At 44.8% G+C, this 20,867-nt stretch overlaps 3 protein-coding genes across 3 annotated transcripts; all 3 read left to right on the top strand.

Moving 5' to 3' along the window:
* Positions 1-840: 840 nt before the first annotated feature.
* On the top strand, positions 841-12,853 carry LOC311309863 (aconitate hydratase, mitochondrial-like; the record flags this gene model as incomplete). The annotated part of the gene is made up of 17 exons (XM_084439202.1): positions 841-876; positions 1,832-1,974; positions 2,476-2,734; positions 4,157-4,249; positions 4,381-4,539; positions 4,733-4,883; positions 6,241-6,345; positions 6,480-6,571; positions 7,030-7,135; positions 7,339-7,496; positions 7,655-7,728; positions 7,849-7,960; positions 8,263-8,541; positions 8,659-8,850; positions 9,167-9,299; positions 9,778-9,899; positions 10,204-12,853. The coding sequence occupies 17 exons, from the start codon at positions 841-843 to the stop codon at positions 10,333-10,335; spliced, it is 2,346 nt and encodes a 781-aa protein (XP_084295328.1). The 3' UTR covers positions 10,336-12,853.
* A 577-nt stretch (positions 12,854-13,430) lies between these two features.
* On the top strand, positions 13,431-17,252 carry polr3h (polymerase (RNA) III (DNA directed) polypeptide H). The gene is made up of 7 exons (XM_084438105.1): positions 13,431-13,585; positions 13,749-13,898; positions 14,036-14,132; positions 14,891-14,977; positions 15,869-15,932; positions 16,093-16,309; positions 16,510-17,252. Exons 2-7 carry the CDS (start codon positions 13,788-13,790, stop codon positions 16,558-16,560), a joined length of 627 nt encoding a protein of 208 aa, XP_084294231.1. The 5' UTR covers positions 13,431-13,585; positions 13,749-13,787; the 3' UTR covers positions 16,561-17,252.
* A 2,069-nt stretch (positions 17,253-19,321) lies between these two features.
* Positions 19,322-20,061, top strand: csdc2b (cold shock domain containing C2, RNA binding b; the record flags this gene model as incomplete). Its single annotated transcript, XM_084438803.1, has 3 exons — positions 19,322-19,500; positions 19,605-19,727; positions 19,899-20,061. 3 exons carry the CDS (start codon positions 19,322-19,324, stop codon positions 20,059-20,061), a joined length of 465 nt encoding a protein of 154 aa, XP_084294929.1.
* Between the last annotated feature and the right edge of the window lie 806 nt (positions 20,062-20,867).

Below are 20,867 nucleotides of genomic sequence, written 5' to 3'. Positions count from 1 at the left end.
TTGCACTCTTGGATTTCTTGTAGCATATATTTTCTATTTGTACAATGATCTGTCTATCAACCTACCTACCTACACAGATATGAACTGTATTTATCCAAATGGAAATACACTACTATTCACTGCTAGATTTTAACAGTACAGTAGTATTGAGATGATTATTTTGTATTAATTATTTAACTTAGTGAATAGTTGCAAATTGATACTGATTATTTTTTTAATATATTGTTCTACTTATCTCTATGGGGTGAGTTGATTCCCCTGTCTCGTTCAAAGGTGGCCAGTGCACAATGGGTCAAGTGCACCAATATATAAAATCTGAAAATACAATAAATTGAGAAAAAAATCTTTTTTTTTGGATGAATACATGCTGTCTTTGTGCTGTTATAAGGCTCTACAGGCTAAGTGGCAACACAGTTACTATTGATAAGAGAATAAAGCTAGTTGTGATTATTTAGCCTAATCAATATAGCCCATAGTTGAATAGGCTTTGGCAGACTGAAAACTGTCAGTCTGCCTTTCACCTGGAAGAACTGCCAATAAATAACGGTCACATCACATGGAGAGTTAATTATAGGGAACGGGGAAGTTTATTATAGGTAGCTTTTTGTTAACATTCTAGCAGGTGAGTGCCCCAAAAACATCTGCCGAGCGCTACAAATGTAGGCTACCACTCAAAATATGTTAACTATGCGAATATTTCTATGAAAACCAATTTGAGAGTAAAATAATACTTAGGTTTAATTTCCATTTGGGTGTAAACGTTTTAATTTATCGGTCAGGACTTTCGTGTAACGTTTTGGTAACAAAATATGACGTCACACATGTTTGCCAGTGAGCAAAATGGCGTCCTACTGTATGACTGTCACTCGGTTACGGGTAAGAAAGCGTTATTTTATATCACTGATGTTCTTTCACCCCATGTTAACCGGATACAGATATTTAAATAGACATGTAACGTTACCATGGCAAGTTTTGACCCCCAACGTTAACGACAAAATCTTTGAAAACGGATATCAAAATCAATCCACCCACAGCTTCAGGTCACCGTGTCCCCCGTTGCGCTGTTGTTTATAGCTAACCTAGCAACGCGGATAGCTAGCCAGTACTGGAAGTAATATAGCTAGTAATGTATAGTAATATGTATAGCTGGCGTAGCGATAAGGTTACCTGGCTGGCTTCTACTTCAGGAAGCGGCGAAGAGTGACGATTTGTTTTAAGATAATATTACCAATAGCGTAACTATCTGTGGAAAATACCGGTTAATGATTTTTGGTAACATCAACTAGCTAAGTCCCTGGCCTAAAGTGTCCAGCTATTCGCAATGTGATCGCAAGGTTATTTAATTTATAACTTTCCTACTCCAAACAACGGAATTAATTCTGGCTAGCTTGATACTGTAGGGTATATGGCTAGTCACATGTAGATAACAGATAACGAGTCGTTTCGGTTCACTGTTGTGAATTATATTAGAACATTTATTACTCAATTCCTTGTATTGGTCTTTGACTCTCTCTTTGACAGTAAAGCCAGTACACTATATCGCAGCAGTTTTTCACTTGAACACAACAAGCTGACAACAGCCTAGGAATAGGCCTAGTATTGTAACAGTATACTGTAAACCTACAGTATATCTCATTTGTTGTTGTTGTTTGCCCATCCCTTAGTATTTTGTCTTTACATTTGGGATGGGTGAAATTCAAGAAGTGAACATATGCTCCTCTCTCCAAACCTAACATTGGTTATGACATATATATGTAATACACCTACAAAACCGAGTTAGATAAATAGTAACTCAGTATTGTCTTCTGTGTATTCTTCCCTCCTCCCTTAGCTTGTCCTTGGTACTGGGGCAAGGCGTCTCCATGTTTCTGCCGCCCTCAGTGCCAAGGCTAGGGTGGCCATGAGCCACTTTGAGCCTGACTCCAGCATCAACTATGAGAAGATGCATGAGAACATTAAGATTGTACGCAAGAGGTTAGCTGCCTTGCCAACACACACATGCACTCCCTCTCTCTCACACACCCACACACACACACACAGACACACACACACACACACACACACTCCACACAAACACATACACACACACACACATAAAAACATACTGCACATACTGTACACAAACACATGGCCTGACCTGCCCCCTAACTATCCCAGCCAATAAATCCTCTGACATTTACAGTGTTGACATTTACAGTGTTGATTTACAGTGTTGACTGATTACTTGCTGGAGCCCATCACAGGCCTAGTTTTAGCTGTGGAAGCATTCCTCTCGCTTATCTTAACCTTTGACTGTACAGTACTTCAGGAATAGCTTTGTGTGACTCTAGATTCAATCTTGAACCCCTAATCTCAAATCCTCACTACTCCCTTCTATTTAGCTGATAGTAGCCTGCATGGAATGAACCGACTGTACATCCCAGTCGTTGTCAGTAAAGACTTCAATAAGAGCTGAACTCCTCCCCTTCACCTCAGGCTCAACCGCCCCCTCACTCTGTCGGAGAAGATTGTGTACGGCCACCTGGATGACCCCGTGGGGCAGGACATCGCCAGGGGGCGGACCTACCTGCGCCTGCGTCCAGACCGGGTAGCCATGCAGGACGCCACAGCCCAGATGGCCATGCTGCAGTTCATCAGCAGCGGTCTGCCCAAGGTGGCAGTGCCCTCTACCATCCACTGTGACCACCTGATTGAGGCCCAGATTGGCGGTGCCAAGGACCTTCAGAGGGCAAAGGTGAGAGGTCAGGCAAGGTCATGGTCTTGCAGTTGGCTCATTGGGGGGGGATGTGGTGGGCTAATAGGCCAGCAGTGGTGTTTGTTTAGATCTGATGTGGTTTATTGGAGCTCTATGAGTTGGTGAAGGGCGGTAGTTTTGGGCTGTCCAGGTTGTTTTTGAAGGTAAAGGTTCAGGATTTCCCTCTGGTCATGCCATAGTCTTTGATGCTATTAGGGTCAAGACTAGGGATGGGCAAACGATCAAAATGTATTTTTCGATAATTGAAAGAATTAACAATCAACTATCGATTAATTGATAAGCTTTTTTCCATTAAAACAACACCTAAGGCAGAAATAACAAATAAAGCATGTTTCCTTTAAAATAGCCTTATTTCTTGTGTTCTGATAACGTTAGCCTACATTAGGCTGTCCACGCATGCTGACGCGATTGCACTCAAAACGGCATTCAAACTAGACACTTCAATCCAATAACAATCCTCTTAAATAAACAAGGCAGTGAGTAGCATATTGTTTAACAACACATTTTACTTTAAATAAATAAAAAATATATCAAAAATAAGCTAACGTTACTCACCAGCAGTAACGTAAAAAAAACTAAATACTCACACATACTGTAGGAGGATGACTGAAAACGTAAACATTAGCGTCCAGCTTTAACTTTAATCCAGTGAGAGCCTAGGCCTACTGGTTATTGTTCAGAAAAATGAGCATATTAATGCTCAGGGGTGAGACGCGAATGCAATCTAGTGACAGTCAGGCCAGCCGCAGAAAACACTCGCTCTGAGGGGACCGATGTTGCTAGGATGCAGAGGTAGGTTTGCGCTAATTTGGCCAACCTGCAGTAAGCCGTGTCGCCTTTTAAATAAAAATGATCTCACACCAAACTTTGTTTTGCCCGCTTCGTCTTCAACATGGCTAGGCTGTTCTGCTGCTGCTGGACTGGCTAAATATTAATATGCATCAACTATAGGCTACCGTTACTTCGGGAACCTGTTGCGTCATCGCGTAGCCTACTAATTCAACAAATACATTTCTCACACAGAACGTAGACAAACTAATTTCCACTGAATTTATTAATGATTATCAAGCACATTTTTTTGTGATCGACCAAAATCCTTATCAATCAATTATCGATCTTCGATCATTGATGCCCATCCCTAGTCAAGACCAATAGAGGCACTGAGGAATACTCAGCCAGTTTACAGTATGCCTATGAGTGTGATGCTTAGTCATCATAGGTCACTTGCTCTTGCTGCACAGAGGTCAAGTTGAGTAGTTTAACAGGATTAAGGGAAGTAAGGACTACTGCAGCCAAATGTGTGTTGTGAAGCTTAGCTACATTTAAAGGGGAGCACCATTTGAACAAATCGTCTCCTAAACCAGCACCATCTGACTTCTCCCACTCTCACATTTAATCCAGGACGTGAATCAGGAAGTGTACAACTTCCTGGCAACTGCTGGAGCCAAGTATGGAGTTGGCTTCTGGAAACCTGGCTCCGGAATCATACACCAGGTACAGTATTGCTGCTGTATGGAGGCCCAAATAAATGGTTACGAGAATGAGGGAGTTTACTGATTCTTATGCATGTCATCACTTTACCATTACCCTATACTGGTTGACTGGGTGAATCTCAACCTCGACAGATCATTCTGGAGAACTACGCCTACCCAGGAGTGATGTTGATTGGCACAGACTCCCACACGCCCAACGGGGGAGGCCTGGGGTCCATCTGTATTGGAGTGGGAGGAGCTGACGCCGTGGACGTCATGGCTGGAATCCCCTGGGAGCTCAAGTGTCCCAATGTGGGTTCTGAGACAGTGAAGATACTCCACACATTTCTTTAGTCGTCTGTTTATGGGCATCCATCTGGTCTCTCCCTCTCCGTCATCCCACCATCCAGTTCAGCTATCCCTTATTTGCTCTACCGTTCTCTCTGTTGCATAAACAAGAGAAATAACCGACCTCGTATTAATGTTATGAATGACCTGCTCTCAGGTGATAGGAGTGAAGCTGACTGGTAGTCTGTCGGGCTGGACCTCCCCCAAGGACGTGATCCTGAAGGTGGCTGGCATCCTGACAGTGAAGGGTGGTACTGGAGCCATTGTGGAGTACCACGGACCTGGGGTGGACTCCATCTCTTGCACCGGTGAGGTCCATAGCAAGGTTTACAACGGGAGAGGCAGGATTGTTGCTTGCTAACAGGGGAAATTAAACACTACCATACCACTATCATACTGCTGAGGCACAAGCTCATGAGCGCCCGGTCTTGGCTGTCCGGTCCTATTGTTCTCACTAATGGCCCATCAATCTCCTATCTCAATAGCTCACGCAGCCCACTTAGCTATACATAGCTTATCTTAGCATAGCTAATTGATTTTATGTTGAGAAATTGGTGAACAAAATAATCACAAGTGCAAAAAAATTATAACGAAATCACTAACATTTCAGCAATTTCCCTTCTGGGATAAATAAAGTAGCCTAACTATCTGTCTAACATATCTGATGACATTGGTCCTCATTTATGAACGCAGTTACAAAAAAGTTAAGAACAATTGTTTTCTTAAACCCCACTTATGAAGTTCCCATGACAATTCTGGCATTCATCAATGTTTTCTCATCAGGGATTTGTTCATAGCTAAGAACAGAATCTACCAACACTGAAGAGCAGTCATAAGTAAAGAGGAGTGCGGGCATGTTCTAAAGGGCATGTATTTTGCGAGAAATTAAAGGTTATTGCGTTTACTTAAATATTAGAATCATTATAGCATTGAAATACAATACTATTTGTATAATTTCCAATTATATTTCACAATTATAGTATTTTTCTATGAGGCATCATGGTGCCCTAAAATAAATAAGCACTAGGCCTACTCTATTGAGCAAAAGATGTAATTGGACCAGGCAATAAATATCCTAGCCTCGTGGGACCAGCCTGATCCAGCCAGCTCACTTTCAGTTTCAGTCTCAGATTATTATCGAATACAGTTTCTCTCCTCAGAAATCATTTGAGATAGGGGGAAGGCCAGTCTCTCAAACAATTTCAGCTATGAACCAGTCTGGCCTTCCCCCATCTCAAATGATTTCAGTGGGCGGGAGTACTTGCCTTGACAGACACATTCCTTCAGCCAATCAGCATTAAAAAAACTTTTGCGAAATCCAGCCGGAAGAACGGCGAAAACGTATTTTTCTTCGAGAAACTCCTTTGTGTCTTAACGTTTGGTAGTTATAATGTGCTGTGTAGCATGGAGGTATAATACATTATATCTACCACTTAAATTATAAAGCTTGTTATAAGGTGTCATGATTGACTATAAACATATAAACAGGGTTTTATACACCCTTATAAGTGCATTATTATGTGTTACAGATGTGCTTATGATGCATGATAAACATGACCTTCATAGAAAGTGTTACCATGATATCAATCACAGAGCAAGTTAAAATTGTACCACACCAGTGTTTCTGATATTCTGATATTTGTTTTCCCCTGATGATGGTGACAGGCATGGCCACCATCTGCAACATGGGGGCTGAGATTGGAGCCACAACCTCTGTGTTTCCCTACAACCACCGCATGAGGACCTACCTGGAGAAGACTGTTCGTGGAGGTCAGCACTGACATTCTGGAACATTCTGAAGTTCCCCTCTCTCATCGACTCTTTCAGCGCCGGGGTCTCGGTCTCTGTACAAAATATGTCACCCGTCTCTCTCTCTCTCTCTCCTCCGCCTCGATCTCTCTCAGAAATCGCTGCTCTGGCTGATGAGTACAAGGAGGACCTGGTCCCTGACGAGGGTTGTGAGTACGACGAGGTCATCGAGATCAACCTGAGCCAGGTGAGTCAACTCTCAGACATGCTGGTGCCCTTGAACTTCATTTACATCCACTGGTACTTATGATATTTTCATGTTTGTGACATGTACTGTATTATAATTAATATAATTATAAATAAATATTAATTGGGACCTTGTTGTAGGACTGATAATGAATTATTTTTTGAGTTGGTATTGATGCTGTGAAGGAGTGAGGAGTGGTTCCTCTATTGATAAAGGAATTAGAGTTTTAAGTGAAGTGATGAATGAATTAGAGTTTTAATTAATTGTTAACTTGTATTTTTTTTTTTTTGTATTTTAGTTTGTGTTTGATTGATGATGATTTGTATATTTGTTTGTATTATATGTGGACCCCAGGAAGAGTAGCTGTCACATTGGGTGATAGCTAATGGGGATCCGGAATAAACATTAATCTGTGGCACTATCAGTGCTAACCATGTTGCCTCCTCTGCTCCCGGCAGCTGAAGCCCCACATCAACGGGCCCTTCACCCCCGACCTGGCTCACCCCGTGTCTGACATCGGGGCCGTGGCCGAGAAGAACGGCTGGCCCCTGGAAGTCAAAGTGGGTCAGTATTTACATTCCTATCTGATTTACACCTGCAATGCTTTCTAATGTTACATTAGATACTTCAGTCGCTGTTTATATAAGCAGTATTGGAGACCAGACCATAGAGAGATCATTGTTTTCTCAAGGCTCATGTGAAGTGTTTTTTCATTTCCTGTTTTTTCCTTTATCTAACCTGACCCTGGTCCCTGCCTGTGCCCGCAGGTCTGATTGGCAGCTGCACCAACTCCAGCTACGAGGACATGGGTCGCGCCGCCTCCGTGGCCAAGCAGGCCCTGGACAAGGGTCTGAAGTGCAAGGCCGCCTTCACCGTCACCCCCGGGTCCGAGCAGATCCGTGCCACCATTGAGAGAGATGGCTATGTGAGTCTCCGCCTCCTCTCGAAGGGGTCTCCACCCGAAGACGAGAGAGCGAAACTGAGTTATTCGTCAAAATGGACGATTCACTCGCCAAAACTAGCTTCTCTGTGCTTCACGTGTCGATGCATGACCTGGATTCTTGGTTTCCCTCCCACCTCCAGGCTAAGATCCTGAATGATGTTGGAGGAGTGGTGCTGGCCAATGCCTGTGGGCCCTGCATTGGTCAGTGGGACAGGTAAATCACACAGCCTCTCATACATACATACCTACTAGGCTGGTCTCTGTACAACCAGAGATACAGCCTGTATGGGGAACGGCGTTCTACAACTGTGGAACCTGTCTCTGTCCCTCTCAGGAGGGACGTGAAGAAGGGAGAGAAGAACACGATCGTGACGTCCTACAACAGGAACTTCACCGGCAGGAACGACGCCAACCCAGCGACACACGCGTTTGTCACCTCCCCCGAGGTACAGAAACATCATCCATCTCAAAAACAACACAAATCCACCCACATACCCACACACATTCACAGCTCCACATTCTCTCTTGCACAATGTTTCTCTCTCTCTCTCTCTCTCTCTCTCTCACACACACACACACACACACACACACACACACACGCACACACACACACTGTGGAAGGTCCCAGGGGGCAGAGAAGACGGGGAGAGAGGGTGAACGACTCAACACACACACACCGTCTCTTTGATTACCACACAATATCCCCTTCTGACTAACCGCTGTTCCCCCATCCCCCTCCCCTACGCAGATTGTCACCGCCCTGGCCATTGCCGGCACGCTGAAGTTCGATCCTGAGAAGGACTTCCTCACCGCGGCAAACGGCGAGAAGTTCAAGCTGGTGCCTCCTACTGGGGACGAGCTGCCCGCGCGCGACTTCGACCCGGGCCAGGACACGTACCAGCATCCCCCGGCCGAGGGCGGCTCCGTCAGGGTGGACGTCAGCCCCCAGAGCAACCGGCTGCAGCTGCTGGAGCCCTTCGATAAGTGGAACGGCGGGGACCTGGAGGACATGCAAGTCCTCATCAAGGTGAGGAAGGGGGGTGTTCTAGAGAATCTCAAGGGAGTGGCCTCTTTTTTTTTCACATCTCGGCAGAAGGAAGCCTCTCCTCCACCACCACCCACCTCTCATCCTCCTCTTCCTCAGGTGAAGGGTAAGTGCACCACTGACCACATCAGCGCCGCCGGCCCCTGGCTCAAGTTCCGCGGCCACCTTGACAACATCTCCAACAACCTTCTGATTGGAGCCGTCAACATTGAGAACGACGCAGTCAACAAGATCAAGAACCAGCTGACGGGAGAGTACGGAGGCGTGCCTGACGTAGCCCGCCACTACAAGGTGAGACGCGCAGGAAAGAGTACCCCCGCTAGGGGTCTGAGTATTGGGCTGTAACACAGATCTGCTCCATTGCATGTCCGCACAAAATACTTTCAGCTTAGTCACCCGGTGTTTGCTTCGGCAGTGCTTGTGAGTAGATTAGTGCTGTCTTCGTGTCTGTACATTCCTGTAACTGTCACCTCACGAATGTGCGCTGTTCTCAATACGTCTCCGGAGTCTCTAAACTGGCTGTGACTGTGTGTGTGTGAAGTATATGCCTTGGTCTCTGAGCCTCTCCTCCTCCTCTTCCTCCTCCTCCTCCTCCTCCTCCCCACAGGCCAACGGTGTTCAGTGGGTGGTGGTGGGAGATGAGAACTACGGGGAGGGTTCCAGCAGAGAGCACGCTGCCCTGGAGCCCCGACACCTGGGAGGCAGGGCCATCATCGTCAAGAGCTTCGCCAGGATCCACGGTACGCCCACGCGACTCTGCAGACAGAATGCCGGTGGGACTGTAAATTCCACAACTTTCCAGATGACAGAAAAGGCAGTTGATTAGCACGAGGGGAAAAGGTGGCTGAGCTCATTCCGTGCGTGAGGAGTGTGCTGTAGCCATCATGAGACCCATCGCACAAGAGCGGGAAGCATGGCCGAGAAACAAGAGCACCCAGAGTCTGTGTAAACACTCACACCGCCAGACTGCTACACATTGGCAGAACACACGCGCGCACACACACACTGAATGTGTGCATTGTTCTCCATGACCTTGAGTTGATGTGTAACAGATCCGCCCACTGAGACAGAGAACCTCTCTGTTTACACAATGGCTGCTCAATATGAGCCAATTCCCCTCGCTCACTTGCTCTCTCTTTTGTTCCCTCCTCTCCTCTTTTTCCCTCTTCCATCTGTTTCCTTATCTTTCTTTAATTGCTGGTCCTTCTCTTTTCTTAGAGACCAATCTGAAGAAGCAAGGTGTGCTGCCTCTGACGTTCGCCAACCCCCTCGACTACGACAAGATCCGCCCCGACGACAAGTTCTCCATTCTGGGACTCAAGTCCTTGACCCCCGGCAAGGTGAGGGAGAAACCATCCACCATAACCCTAACTCAACATCTCTGTTCTCCATATCATAGGAAAGGAGCTCAAATTACCACCTCAGGTGCACCTCTGTTGCAGTCAGAGATCTGAGTGAATTTGGCAGATAGGAATATTGTAATAGCTTCAGTTTGCCATCTGGTTGGAATAGCTGCCATAATTGTCACCAGTTCCATCCACACAGTGCTGATTAGGATTGTACATAACGGGTTCCTTTGGGACTGGGCATATGTGTTGCATAGATGCTGTTCGGACCATTTCTCTCTCTCTCTCCTCCCCCCAGCCCCTGACGGCCGTGATCGAGCACAGTGATGGGAGTCAGGAGAGCATCACGCTCAACCACACCTTCAACGAGACGCAGATCGAGTGGTTCCAGGCTGGCAGCGCCCTCAACAGGATGAAGGAGCTCCAATAATGAGGCCAAGAGGCGGGGCTTTTCAGGCCCGGGGGGTGGGGCAGCTCAGAGGCAGACGGGACTTGAGAAACGGAAGGGGCTTCATAGAGAGAGCAGGAGACATAGGTTGGTAGGTGGTTTACTCCCTCTTGTACGCATCTGGATATATACCACCACGTCATGCACCACCAGAGTGCTATGCATTGACACAGCGTAACACACATATAGGCACACACTTACACACATACACACACCCCAGGTCGCTGTACAGGTGAAATGCGCACACACACATAACACACAGGCAGGATTACTGTGAACACGCTGCCCCACATACACAAACCAAAACCACCCGCATTTTTGTTTGAGCTTAGCATTTAGCACGTGTTTTCATTCCAGGCTTCACTGCTTGGCAGTACTTCCATTGTGTGTAGGAATTACATTTGTCAAGCTTCTTGTCATTGACAGTAATGCTGTAGTATTCAGTTCACCCCTACCTCAGACACACACACACGGAGCTCACTCTTCATATCAGATGTCCCAGTAGACTGTAGACCACTAGGGATTGTCTGCAGTCCTATTTTGTAGGAATATTCTTACGCTTAATTCCTCCTGACGCAAAGTTGTTTTTCAATAGTTCACTGCCCTTTGGTAGATGGATGTGTGACTCCTGTACATCCCACGCTCCCTAACTCATCACTGCTGTATGCCCCACGCTCCCTAACTCATCACTGCTGTATGCCCCACGCTCCCTAACTCATCACTGCTGTATGCCCCACGCTCCCTAACTCATCACTGCTGTATGCCCCACGCTCCCTAACTCATCACTGCTGTATGCCCCACGCTCCCTAACTCATCACTGCTGTATGCTCCACGCTCCCTAACTCATCACTGCTGTATGCCCCGCGCTCCCTAACTCATCACTGCTGTATGCCCCACGCTCTCTAACTCATCACTCCTACTGTTTTTGCTGCTTTCATGTATTCCAGATTACTCAATGTGTAGGCTGTCTGTAGCCTTAAACGACAGCATACCTCTTGACCTTTGACGCCCCTCTTCTCTGTGTGAATCTCTGTAGGTGGGAGTATAACCTGAATACATACAGCTGTTGCATTTGTCATCCTTTCTCTATTGTGTTTGTCCGTGTGTTGGTGTTTGCATGAATAATCCTATCCTATCAAATGTGTGTCTCTGTCTGAACTTGTGCTGCCCATCTCTCTCTTTTTTTAACTCCATGACTCCAGGCCCTCTCACTCCGGTCCAAGTCCTAACTTCAGATATGCAGGTGTGCCTGGAAGTTCAGTGCAGCTTGTGTTTGTCTGTGGGAGAGAAACTTGTGTGGGTGTGTTGAGTTGAGTACAGTCATCTGAAGTTAGGACTTGACATTCGTAGCTTGGGGACACTTTCTGCCTTGTCTTGTCTTGTCTGAAAAACACGCACAAAGTAGTGTTCAGATGCCTGTGAACTAGCTCTATGTAGTAATAGGGAGGCTTCCTCTGCCATGCTTTTCTCTTATGCACTACACTCCCTAGAATCCCAACCCAGTGTGTGTGATTTAATGGCACTTAGACGAAGATTTCCAAGGCTTAAGAGTTCAATACAAAAGAATACATTAGTAACTTATAACTAGAATGTTATTGTATTGATTCTTGTTCTGATGTTTGGCCTAAAATCTTGCCATGCTGTATGTAGAGTCTGTCACGAATGAGATTTAATTTTGTATTATGAATGCTTGAGGATATTGCAGCTATTAAATGTGGTAAAAGTGTGTAAAGTTGGCTTGGGAGCTTCGACCACCCATCTCTTGTTCCAGTCATTGTTTCAACATCAATATAGATGAATGGCCAGAGCTCCCAAGGCAGATCCGTTTGTATTTCAAGGAACTCTGTTTTGGACCTGTGTGTGTAAATTGTGATAAAGCTGTGCATTGTATAAGGGTGTGTATACTATACAGTATATAAATGAATGAATAAATAAATACAAATATTTATATATACATACACATAGAGACAATGGTATGTCATGGCCTGGTTGAATGTAGAGCCTTTGGCTCTGTGTGTGTAGCACTGTAACAATCTCGGAATTGAATCTTCACAGGTCCTTATTTAAGAAGGGTCTCATTCTAATGGTTTTATAGATGGTTTAACCAGTCAACATGAGGTTTAAATGGAAGATAAAGGGGAGTCTTGGCACCTAGGTTGTATTGTACTGGAGGTGCTTTACTGAGGGCTATGTAGTTTGTCTTGTATGAAAGTTACCTGAAGTGTTTGATCCCAAATGTTTGAGATTTGAGACAATGAAAATGTAGTGTTATTGGTCAGGTGGAACACGGTAAGATTCTCTAAGATCTTATTTTTCAATTATTTAATGATGAGGATGGTGTAAATTTTATTTTGAGAGCACATTAACCAACTACTACTCAACACTTCCAGAACTATCAATATTTTTTTCCACATTCATAACATCAACAAATGTGATTGGTTGCGGGTAAATTGCTATTCTCTGATCTGTCTGTTGCCGTAATTGCCAAAGATGCCTCATGAAAATAATCCATGTAATGATTAAATAAATCTTAAATTATACAAACTGTTGTTGTAACCTGCCAGTGTTTTGTTTGAAAAACTGAATGTATTATTCTCACTTCTTATTTGATGAATTCAATTTTGTTGTTTAATATTGTGTCAAAATGTGCATGTCTTTGCCTGAATATGAACAGGCCAGCAGAACTCATTTTATATTGTGTGAGGCTTTTATTGATAGTACTTATTGGTGCAGATTCAGTTTAAATATCAGTTAACTCAGTAAATTGCAATCAGTAGGCTACATTGTCTGTAGCCTACAGGCCTAATTCAACTGTCATTTGTGAGGAAGCTTGCTTATACTGTGATGTAATGTCCTGTTTTTAACTGGTTCAAGATTAAAAATGTAGATATTGATGATATTTCTCTTATAATTGGTGAATAAATATGATAAAGATAAATGTCTTCACGGCTTATTTCACAAGATGAAGAGAACTGAAAATACGTACTGCGCCTTTAATTTTGCGACATGCCGTGAAATTGTGTAGTCGTAATGAACAACACGTGTGGAAAATGTTGATATGAGAGATAAAGTACTTAGCTAGCAAGCCAAATTATAAATATCAATTTTTAAAGCTAGCCAGCTATGGTATCATATCAGTTGCCACTTCTTGAATGAGACGAGAAGCTGGTATAGAGAATGCTCTTTTGAAAAATAACTGGATGACGCTTGGTAAGACTTTGCAGCAAAGAAGGTAACGTTAGATGGCTTTGACAGGCTAATTTTCAAGTATTTCACTAACTCAGCTATCGTTATCTAGTTGACTGTGTCGCATTTGTTTCATTGTGTCTATTACTTATACCAGAACGGTCGTTACTTGCATGACAAACCTGCGTGGCATTGCTTTGCTTTCATAGCCATAGCTAGCTAGGTAACTTCCTGGGGAGGCCAGCATCATGTTCGTGGCGGTGGAGATGGTTGACACGGTCAGGATCCCCCCGTGGAACTTTCATTGGCAGCTCAATGCTGCCATAGCAGAGGAACTCAACAAGAAACTGGCCAACAAGGTGAGATAATTTAGCTAACAGTTGAATGAGTCAGCAAACGTTAGCTTCGATAAGTCAACGAGATTTTTGCCTGAGTTTCCACTGTATCTAACGGGTTGCCCTGTTCATGTGGCTGGTCTTCAATTACATCTTCACAGGTGGTGTACAATGTTGGCCTCTGCATCTGTCTATATGACATCACTAAACTGGAGGATTCTTACATATTCCCAGGTGATGGAGCCTCCCACACCAAAGGTATGGGAATTATAGCCAAATATGTGGCTACATACCTCAAGGTCTGTAGCTGGAACCATTACTGTAACTGTTGCATTAAGCATATAATCAGTCTTGTGCTTTTGCCCAACCTTCGGACATAGTGTCAATGCTAGACTCATGAGAGTTTGATACAATACGTAAGCTACGTTACTGCATGCTGCAGTTCTCTCTATGGGTCTGGGAACCCCGGCGACACCAATCAGTAACCACTTTCAAGAGACTTGCCCAGGTTAGATAGGTGGGACCAGGTTGGGTGGACCTGGTCCCACCCATCTAACCTGGGCTAGTGTCTCTTTGCTGCCAGACTCAATAAATATTACAGTGGATCACTGCGCTCCCCATAACGACGTTACTACATGTAGGCCTGTATTGAAACATTAACTTAATGTTATATGCAAGGGGAAGACAATATTTTGTGCACTGCTAGAAATGTGTGGTTTGCATTCTATTGACAAACTGAAAGGTCTTCCGCATCTGTGTTTGAAATACTTGGTTCTCATTGCTGCTACAACCTGTCAATTTTGACCCCAAGACCCGCCCTCAGAAAACCAGCTGGGTCAAAGTGTCACAGACTCTATGATGTAGCATGCGGAGCGCAGCCATTCAACATGATATTTGAGTCTGGAGAGAGACTACATCGGACACAGTGTACCCTCCACCAACAGCGACGATATTGATAAATCATCTTTATATGTAGAGAATCTTTTTTGACCCTCTCTTTTCTTCTACTCTGTCAGTCCACTTTAGGTATGTAGTTTTCCACCCATTCCTGGATGAGATCCTGGTTGGGAAGATAAAGTATTGCAGTCAGGAAGGAGTTCATGGTAAGAAAAAAGTTACCCAAGTCATCAGTCCTCTAGTGGTACTCATGGTCTTTACCCCAAACATGATTTTAAGCAGTGCAGCCGCTTCTGTACTTGACCTGTGTCTGTGTCTGTGTCTGTGTGTGTGTGTGTGTGTGTGTGTGTGTGTGTGTGTGTGTGTGTGTGTGTGTGTGTGTGTGTGTGTGTGTGTGTGTGCGCGCGCGCGCGCGTGTGTGTGTGTGTCAGTCCGTCCTTCCGTGTCCGTTCAGAGCATGAGATTTAGACCAATCAGGAGTCGCCAATACATTGTCAGGAATGCTCCACATCACATTGGTATAGCAACAAGAGTCTGATTACATCACCCCAGGCCCATTTTGACAACTGCACTGTTTGCCATGACACAGCACGCCATGTGTGTATCCGTTAGTAGCATGAGATATAGACAAATCAGTAAGTAGCATGAGATATAGACAAATCAGTAGTTGCCAATACCGTTGCACACCAGAACTAGAGGGAAGTAGAGATTGCTGAAAATTGCTTCACCACCTGGGTTTTTAATGTGTACTGCAACATACCGATGTGCCACTACTCTGAATTATGTAAGCCATCACAACACAGATTTATGTCTGTTCTTGTTAATATAAAGTTTGTGCAATACTTTGTATCGTGTAGCCTTTAGAATAGAGGCCTGTTTCAGACTACATGGACTCCTTGATGTGAAAAGGGTGAGCACTGGAACATGCATTGATCTGTTGATGCACTAATTTGGGTCACAAACCGTAGCTTTTTATGACTGCTACTGTGTGTGTGCGTGCGTGAGAGAGAGAGAACAAGAACAAGAACAAGACAGTCTCTTAGATCATGTCATTTGTTATGTTCACACTGCTTTGTTCCTGCCTTGGATTTTTACAGTCAGCCTGGGATTTTTCGATGACATCATCATTCCGCCAGAGTCTCTGCAACAGCCTGCAAAATTGTATCCTTACCTGTCTGACCTTTAGTTAACCGTTAGTAAATTTGGTTAAAAATTTCCCTCAAAAAGCTGATCCATGGTTGAGTTGGTTTTGCCTGTAAAATAAAGATTTGTCTGTCTTCCATACTGTACAGTATGTCCCTTCCCTTGACCTCTGCCCCAGTGATGAAGCAGAGCAGGTGTGGGTCTGGGAGTACGAGACAGACGAAGGAGCCCATGACCTCTACATGGACCAAGGAGAGGACATCCGCTTCCGGGTCACCGACGAGATCTTCCTGGATACCTCGCCCACAGGCCCTGCTACCGCGGCAACAGACACCCCAGCTGCCCCAGCAGCAGAAGAGACTATACAGAAGAAGGAATCGCCATATACACTTATAGTAAGAACACACTGGTGACACGCTTGTTTCATATCACAATATGCGCTTCAGTCCATCTCAATATTACTGTACCTTGCCCGCGTTAGCGTGCATGCTCGTCATTGCTGTATTACATACTTCAACAATACTCTTAACGACGGTGTATTTTTTTCCATGATGACCGTGGCCATGATTCAGCCCCCTCATTTCTTGTGTTCCAGGGTACCATCAGTGAGCCAGGCTTGGGCCTCCTGTCCTGGTGGAACAGCTAACGAAAGGAGAGACCATTTTAATGGTGGAGAAGGGGGATTTGGCTGTCGAGAACGGACTGAGTTGTGAGGAATCCCAGCTAATAGACATGTTACCCCACACAGAAACAAAACCAACTGAGCTGTCCCTCTTTCATAAGGACACAGCCCTGAGGATTCCAAAGGTTTCTGTTTAAGTATAAAGGAGTTTCTTCAAGGAAAAGCACTGTCTGCCTGCAAAATGGACATAAAGACATGAGAGCACATAGTAATGGTGATATGTCAAAGAATGAAAACCGCAATATTCCATGAATGGTGAAATGCTACCATGAGCATTGTCTTTGTGGGTTAGAACTGCTAAAATATACAGGCCACTGATAAGGAGCACTGTGTTACGGTGGCACACTTACCTGTGTGTATTGTAAATACTACTAGGACTGTCAGCATACCAGCATTTACTCCCTCTGTATGGGAAAGGTTGAATCCATAACTTTCAATCTGCACTGATGCCTATCTCACATATTCATGCAAATATTGACAAAGCCCCATCATAAATCTATGGTGTAGGTCAAACTCTAAATTTGGCTTATATGCTGTGATCCCAACTTGGATTCAACCTGATAACTGCCTGGATTGGTCTGTGGTATAGCCATGCTTATATCTGAGAGTGAGTGAGTTAGACTTGAGTTTTGAGTTATCTGTGTGATTATTGAAGTAGTAGAGTGTGAGCTGAACTCAATCTGGAGTTAGGCTTTATGTGGATGTAGAAATTATATCCCAAATAGATGATTAAACGCTGGCTGAAACTGTGTACGATACAATTTAATGAAACCACAAGCACGGAACGCATAATGGCGTTATTACACAGAGGAAAAGACTGAGCTATATTTCTGAAATCGTAAAATGAACTTCACTTTAGATGGCACGTTGGACTACCAGAAACACTATACTGAACATGTTTAATGTGAAAAGGTGTAAACCCACAATTAATAATGGTTTACAATGCGTATTGTTTACCGTAGCCTACAACTACGGGTACAATCCGATGGGCAATGTTTCATGTAATGACCAAGTGGAGCGGTTTTCGTCGGTAGAGATCTTGTCGACCGTAACAGATCGTGACAGACTGTATTTTAACACACGCACACACACAAACGCGTCACGCCCATCCTACACACCGTGGAGTCCCACCAGCTGCGCAGTCTCACCACTACCCTTACATCAGGGTATTCCGTTGATCTACGCGGATTTACCAGGTTTATTTATTTAATTTGCGTTATATAATAGTAACAGCCGACACGCGCGTCCATCCTCAGCCGACAAACGGACTCAGTGCAGTAAGTAGCCAATCTTGTTTTATGATGTGAAATCTATTGTCTAGGGATTCATTTCGTTCATTGGACGCAACCTCGTACGCATAACAGGCCCTCTACTATCGGGGACGCAGGTACTGATAAATGACTTGAATTTCCTCTTGTATTCTGTTCCTCGCTCGACCATCCCTCGACTCCTCCGTACCCATCCCAGTTTATTGTCATTCGCGCGCTGCATTTCGAATGTTCTTATAATATTCTGAGAGACTACATGTCCTTATGAGAGACTAATTAGTGATGTCTGTTACTAAAAACACAGTGACAGTGGTCTTTTTCGTACATTTTACTCCAGGACACTTTGCTGGTCGAGCATTCTTTATCAGCCAAAGATGCACGCCCCCTCAAAGACGAATAATAAAATTGGCCTGTAAATTCGAGAACAAATCGTCGCAGAGGACATCCTGCGACAGCAAATCATCATTCCTCTTTCAACACAACTCAACTGTTAGTGTTATGGTGTTGAATAGCACTCAACCCAATTTAAACATGTTTGTGTTACAATGTATCAGCAGCCTAATGTTTTGGTCCGCTGTGGATCGCAGCGTGACGTCAGGAACACACCACCACCAGCGTTCTGCCAGCTGCTCTGACGTCAGCAGGCTCTTGCATGCGAACTCAGCTGAGCAAAGTTCAATATTACCTTGATGATGCAGGCAGAGGAGCTAGTAGGCTTGTAGTAAAACCAACCGTCTTGGACTCGGAAAACCTGATGTGCTCCTTTGCAGTGCTCCCATTCCCACTCATGTTTAATGACTTATTTGTTTAGAGGCAGATTTTTCACATGGCTGTATGTATTCCTCTTTAGCCAGTGGTGTAGTGGTGACTCAATAAGTGGGAATACTCTGACTAAAGAAGTGGGTATACTGTAGCGGAAATGTTACTTTTTTTGTGTCTTTTTTATTTTTTATATTAGTGGCATTAAGTATTTTTTCTGTGGGTCCATGGATAAAGAAGTGGGTATAGTGCATGTACCTCCTTATACCTCCGTATACCCTCCACTACACCACTGTCTTTAGCAAAGGGACACTGGTTCACACAAACATCACAACTTGTTTCTGGGCTAACTTGGGATATTAGCTGTTTTACTGTTTTGTGTTGTAGCTAAGGAGCTGAAAGCGTGTCGATTTTTGTTTGTCATACAGTTTCAAGAGTTCATTTATACCCATTTTGCTAACGACAATTCTTTCACTCTGTCATTCACCCTCCCTCTTTTTCTCTTCCTCCCCGTCCTTACCAGGACATTTGACAGAGCAGCTTCCAAACTAGCTGAATACCCAGCAGTCACAAACAACAGCAGGCTCAGTGTTCCCAGACAGACAGCAGTGTCAGCGCCAGCTCAGGGTGAGCCAGAAGAACGACAAGGAAGAGGAGTGAATATTAGTGTGCTGCCAACCACCCCTAACACCTCAGCCATGGCGGACCCCAGCCTGTCCTCCCCCTCAGACACCCCGCTGCGTTCCCCCGGCGCGCCCTTCTCCCTGTCCTTCCCCTTCCTGAGGGAGGGAAGCCGCGTGTGGGAGGGCGGAGTGCCGCACCACCCCCGGGAGCTGCCCAGCCCGCTGCCCACCAAGCGCACCCGAACCTACTCAGCGTAAGGACCCCAGCCCGTCGGTTGTGTGAGATTGGACTTTGGTGAGATTGGGCAATTTTATTTTATTTCTCACTTTCTTCACCCCCACCCCTCTCTCTCCCCAGTACTGTGCGGGCGACCTCGGGACCAGTATTCAAGGGTGTGTGCAAGAACTTCTCCAGGTCACAGGGTCATGGCTTCATCCGCCCCTCCCACGGCGGTGAGGACATCTTTGTGCACATCTCAGAGTGAGTGCTCTCTTGTCTTTTATTCTCTTCTCTTTTCCTCTGTTTTATCTTCTCCTCTTCTCTTCCCCCCCCCTCCTCTCTTAACTCATTTCCTACCACACTACATCAAACTGCTAATTCAGTGAATACACTGAAGATGTGAATGTAAATATTGAATTGCCTCTATTCTAGCATCGAGGGCGAGTATGTCCCAGTGGAGGGGGATGAAGTCACGTACAAAATCTGCAGAGTCCCCCCTAAAAACCTGAAGGTCCAGGCAGTGGAGGTGAAGATCACACATCTAAACCCAGGAACCAAGCACGAGACCTGGTCTGGACAGATAATGAGCTCCTAGGCTTCAGACAAGGCCTGTTGGGTCCCACCGGGGGAGGGCAGGGGTGGGGAGAGGTGGGGAAGGGGAGACTGGGGTCTTTGGGAAAAATTGATTTAGGGGAGGGGGGAGTAGTAGTGGGCCCAGAGAAATGCTGTATTCTGGTAGTCAACCCTTCTGCTTGATAGCACACGGTATCAGTTGACCATATGAATTTAAAGATGTTTAATTGGTTTATGCATTCCACCTTTTAACATGAATCCATTTGTTTCAAATCCGTGTGGGGAAGTTGATGAGCGCGCACACTGGGGGAGATGGGTGGATCGTCTGAAGTCAGTCTAATGTATTGGTTATAAGAGCAAGTAGGGAGGAAGTGAAGAAGAAGTTCAAGATGGAGATACGTGGCGTGTGTGTATGGCGAGGAGAGAGGAGGGTTATGGAAGGAGAAGCCTGACCACATGCTGAGGTGAAGGGACCAGGCCAGAGATCAGACTGAGTTAGAAAAAGCAAGGCGCTGCAGAAGATGAGCCAAGACGTGGACTACCTACTGTAAATGTTGTAGTGTGATTATGTTGGGATAAGACAGCCAGCATGGAGAGATGAGGATATGGGAAGACAGAAAAACTTAAGCATGGACATTCAAAGAACAATTGCTATTTTACTGTGAATGGAAATGTGATTAGAAGTATTTTCCTGAAAAACACCCTCCATCTTGTTTTCCGTTGGATTATTTATATATTTATTTATTTGATCGTTTGTTTAGATTCTTATTTCTCCAGAAATTACCTTTATTAGGTATAAGTTGTGGGTGCTGTAGTCAAATTATTGCA

The sequence above is a fragment of the Borostomias antarcticus genome (assembly GCF_949987555.1).
Source record: "Borostomias antarcticus genome assembly, chromosome: 5".
NCBI classification, from domain to species: domain Eukaryota; kingdom Metazoa; phylum Chordata; class Actinopteri; order Stomiiformes; family Stomiidae; genus Borostomias; species Borostomias antarcticus.
The sequence above is the reverse complement of the archived record's forward strand: the minus strand, read 5'-3'. Positions and strand labels throughout refer to the sequence as shown.

What these genes read in the sequence shown, in the direction of transcription:
- polr3h (XM_084438105.1), top strand. Translation starts at nt 13,788, where the DNA reads ATGTTCGTGGCGGTGGAGATGGTTGACACGGTCAGGATCCCCCCGTGG. An exon ending in CAGTCAGGAAGGAGTTCATG is followed by an intron (nt 14,978 to 15,868) that starts GTAAGAAAAAAG and finishes GGATTTTTACAG; the next exon opens with TCAGCCTGGGATTTTTCGAT. An exon ending in CTGCAACAGCCTGCAAAATT is followed by an intron (nt 15,933 to 16,092) that starts GTATCCTTACCT and finishes CCTCTGCCCCAG; the next exon opens with TGATGAAGCAGAGCAGGTGT.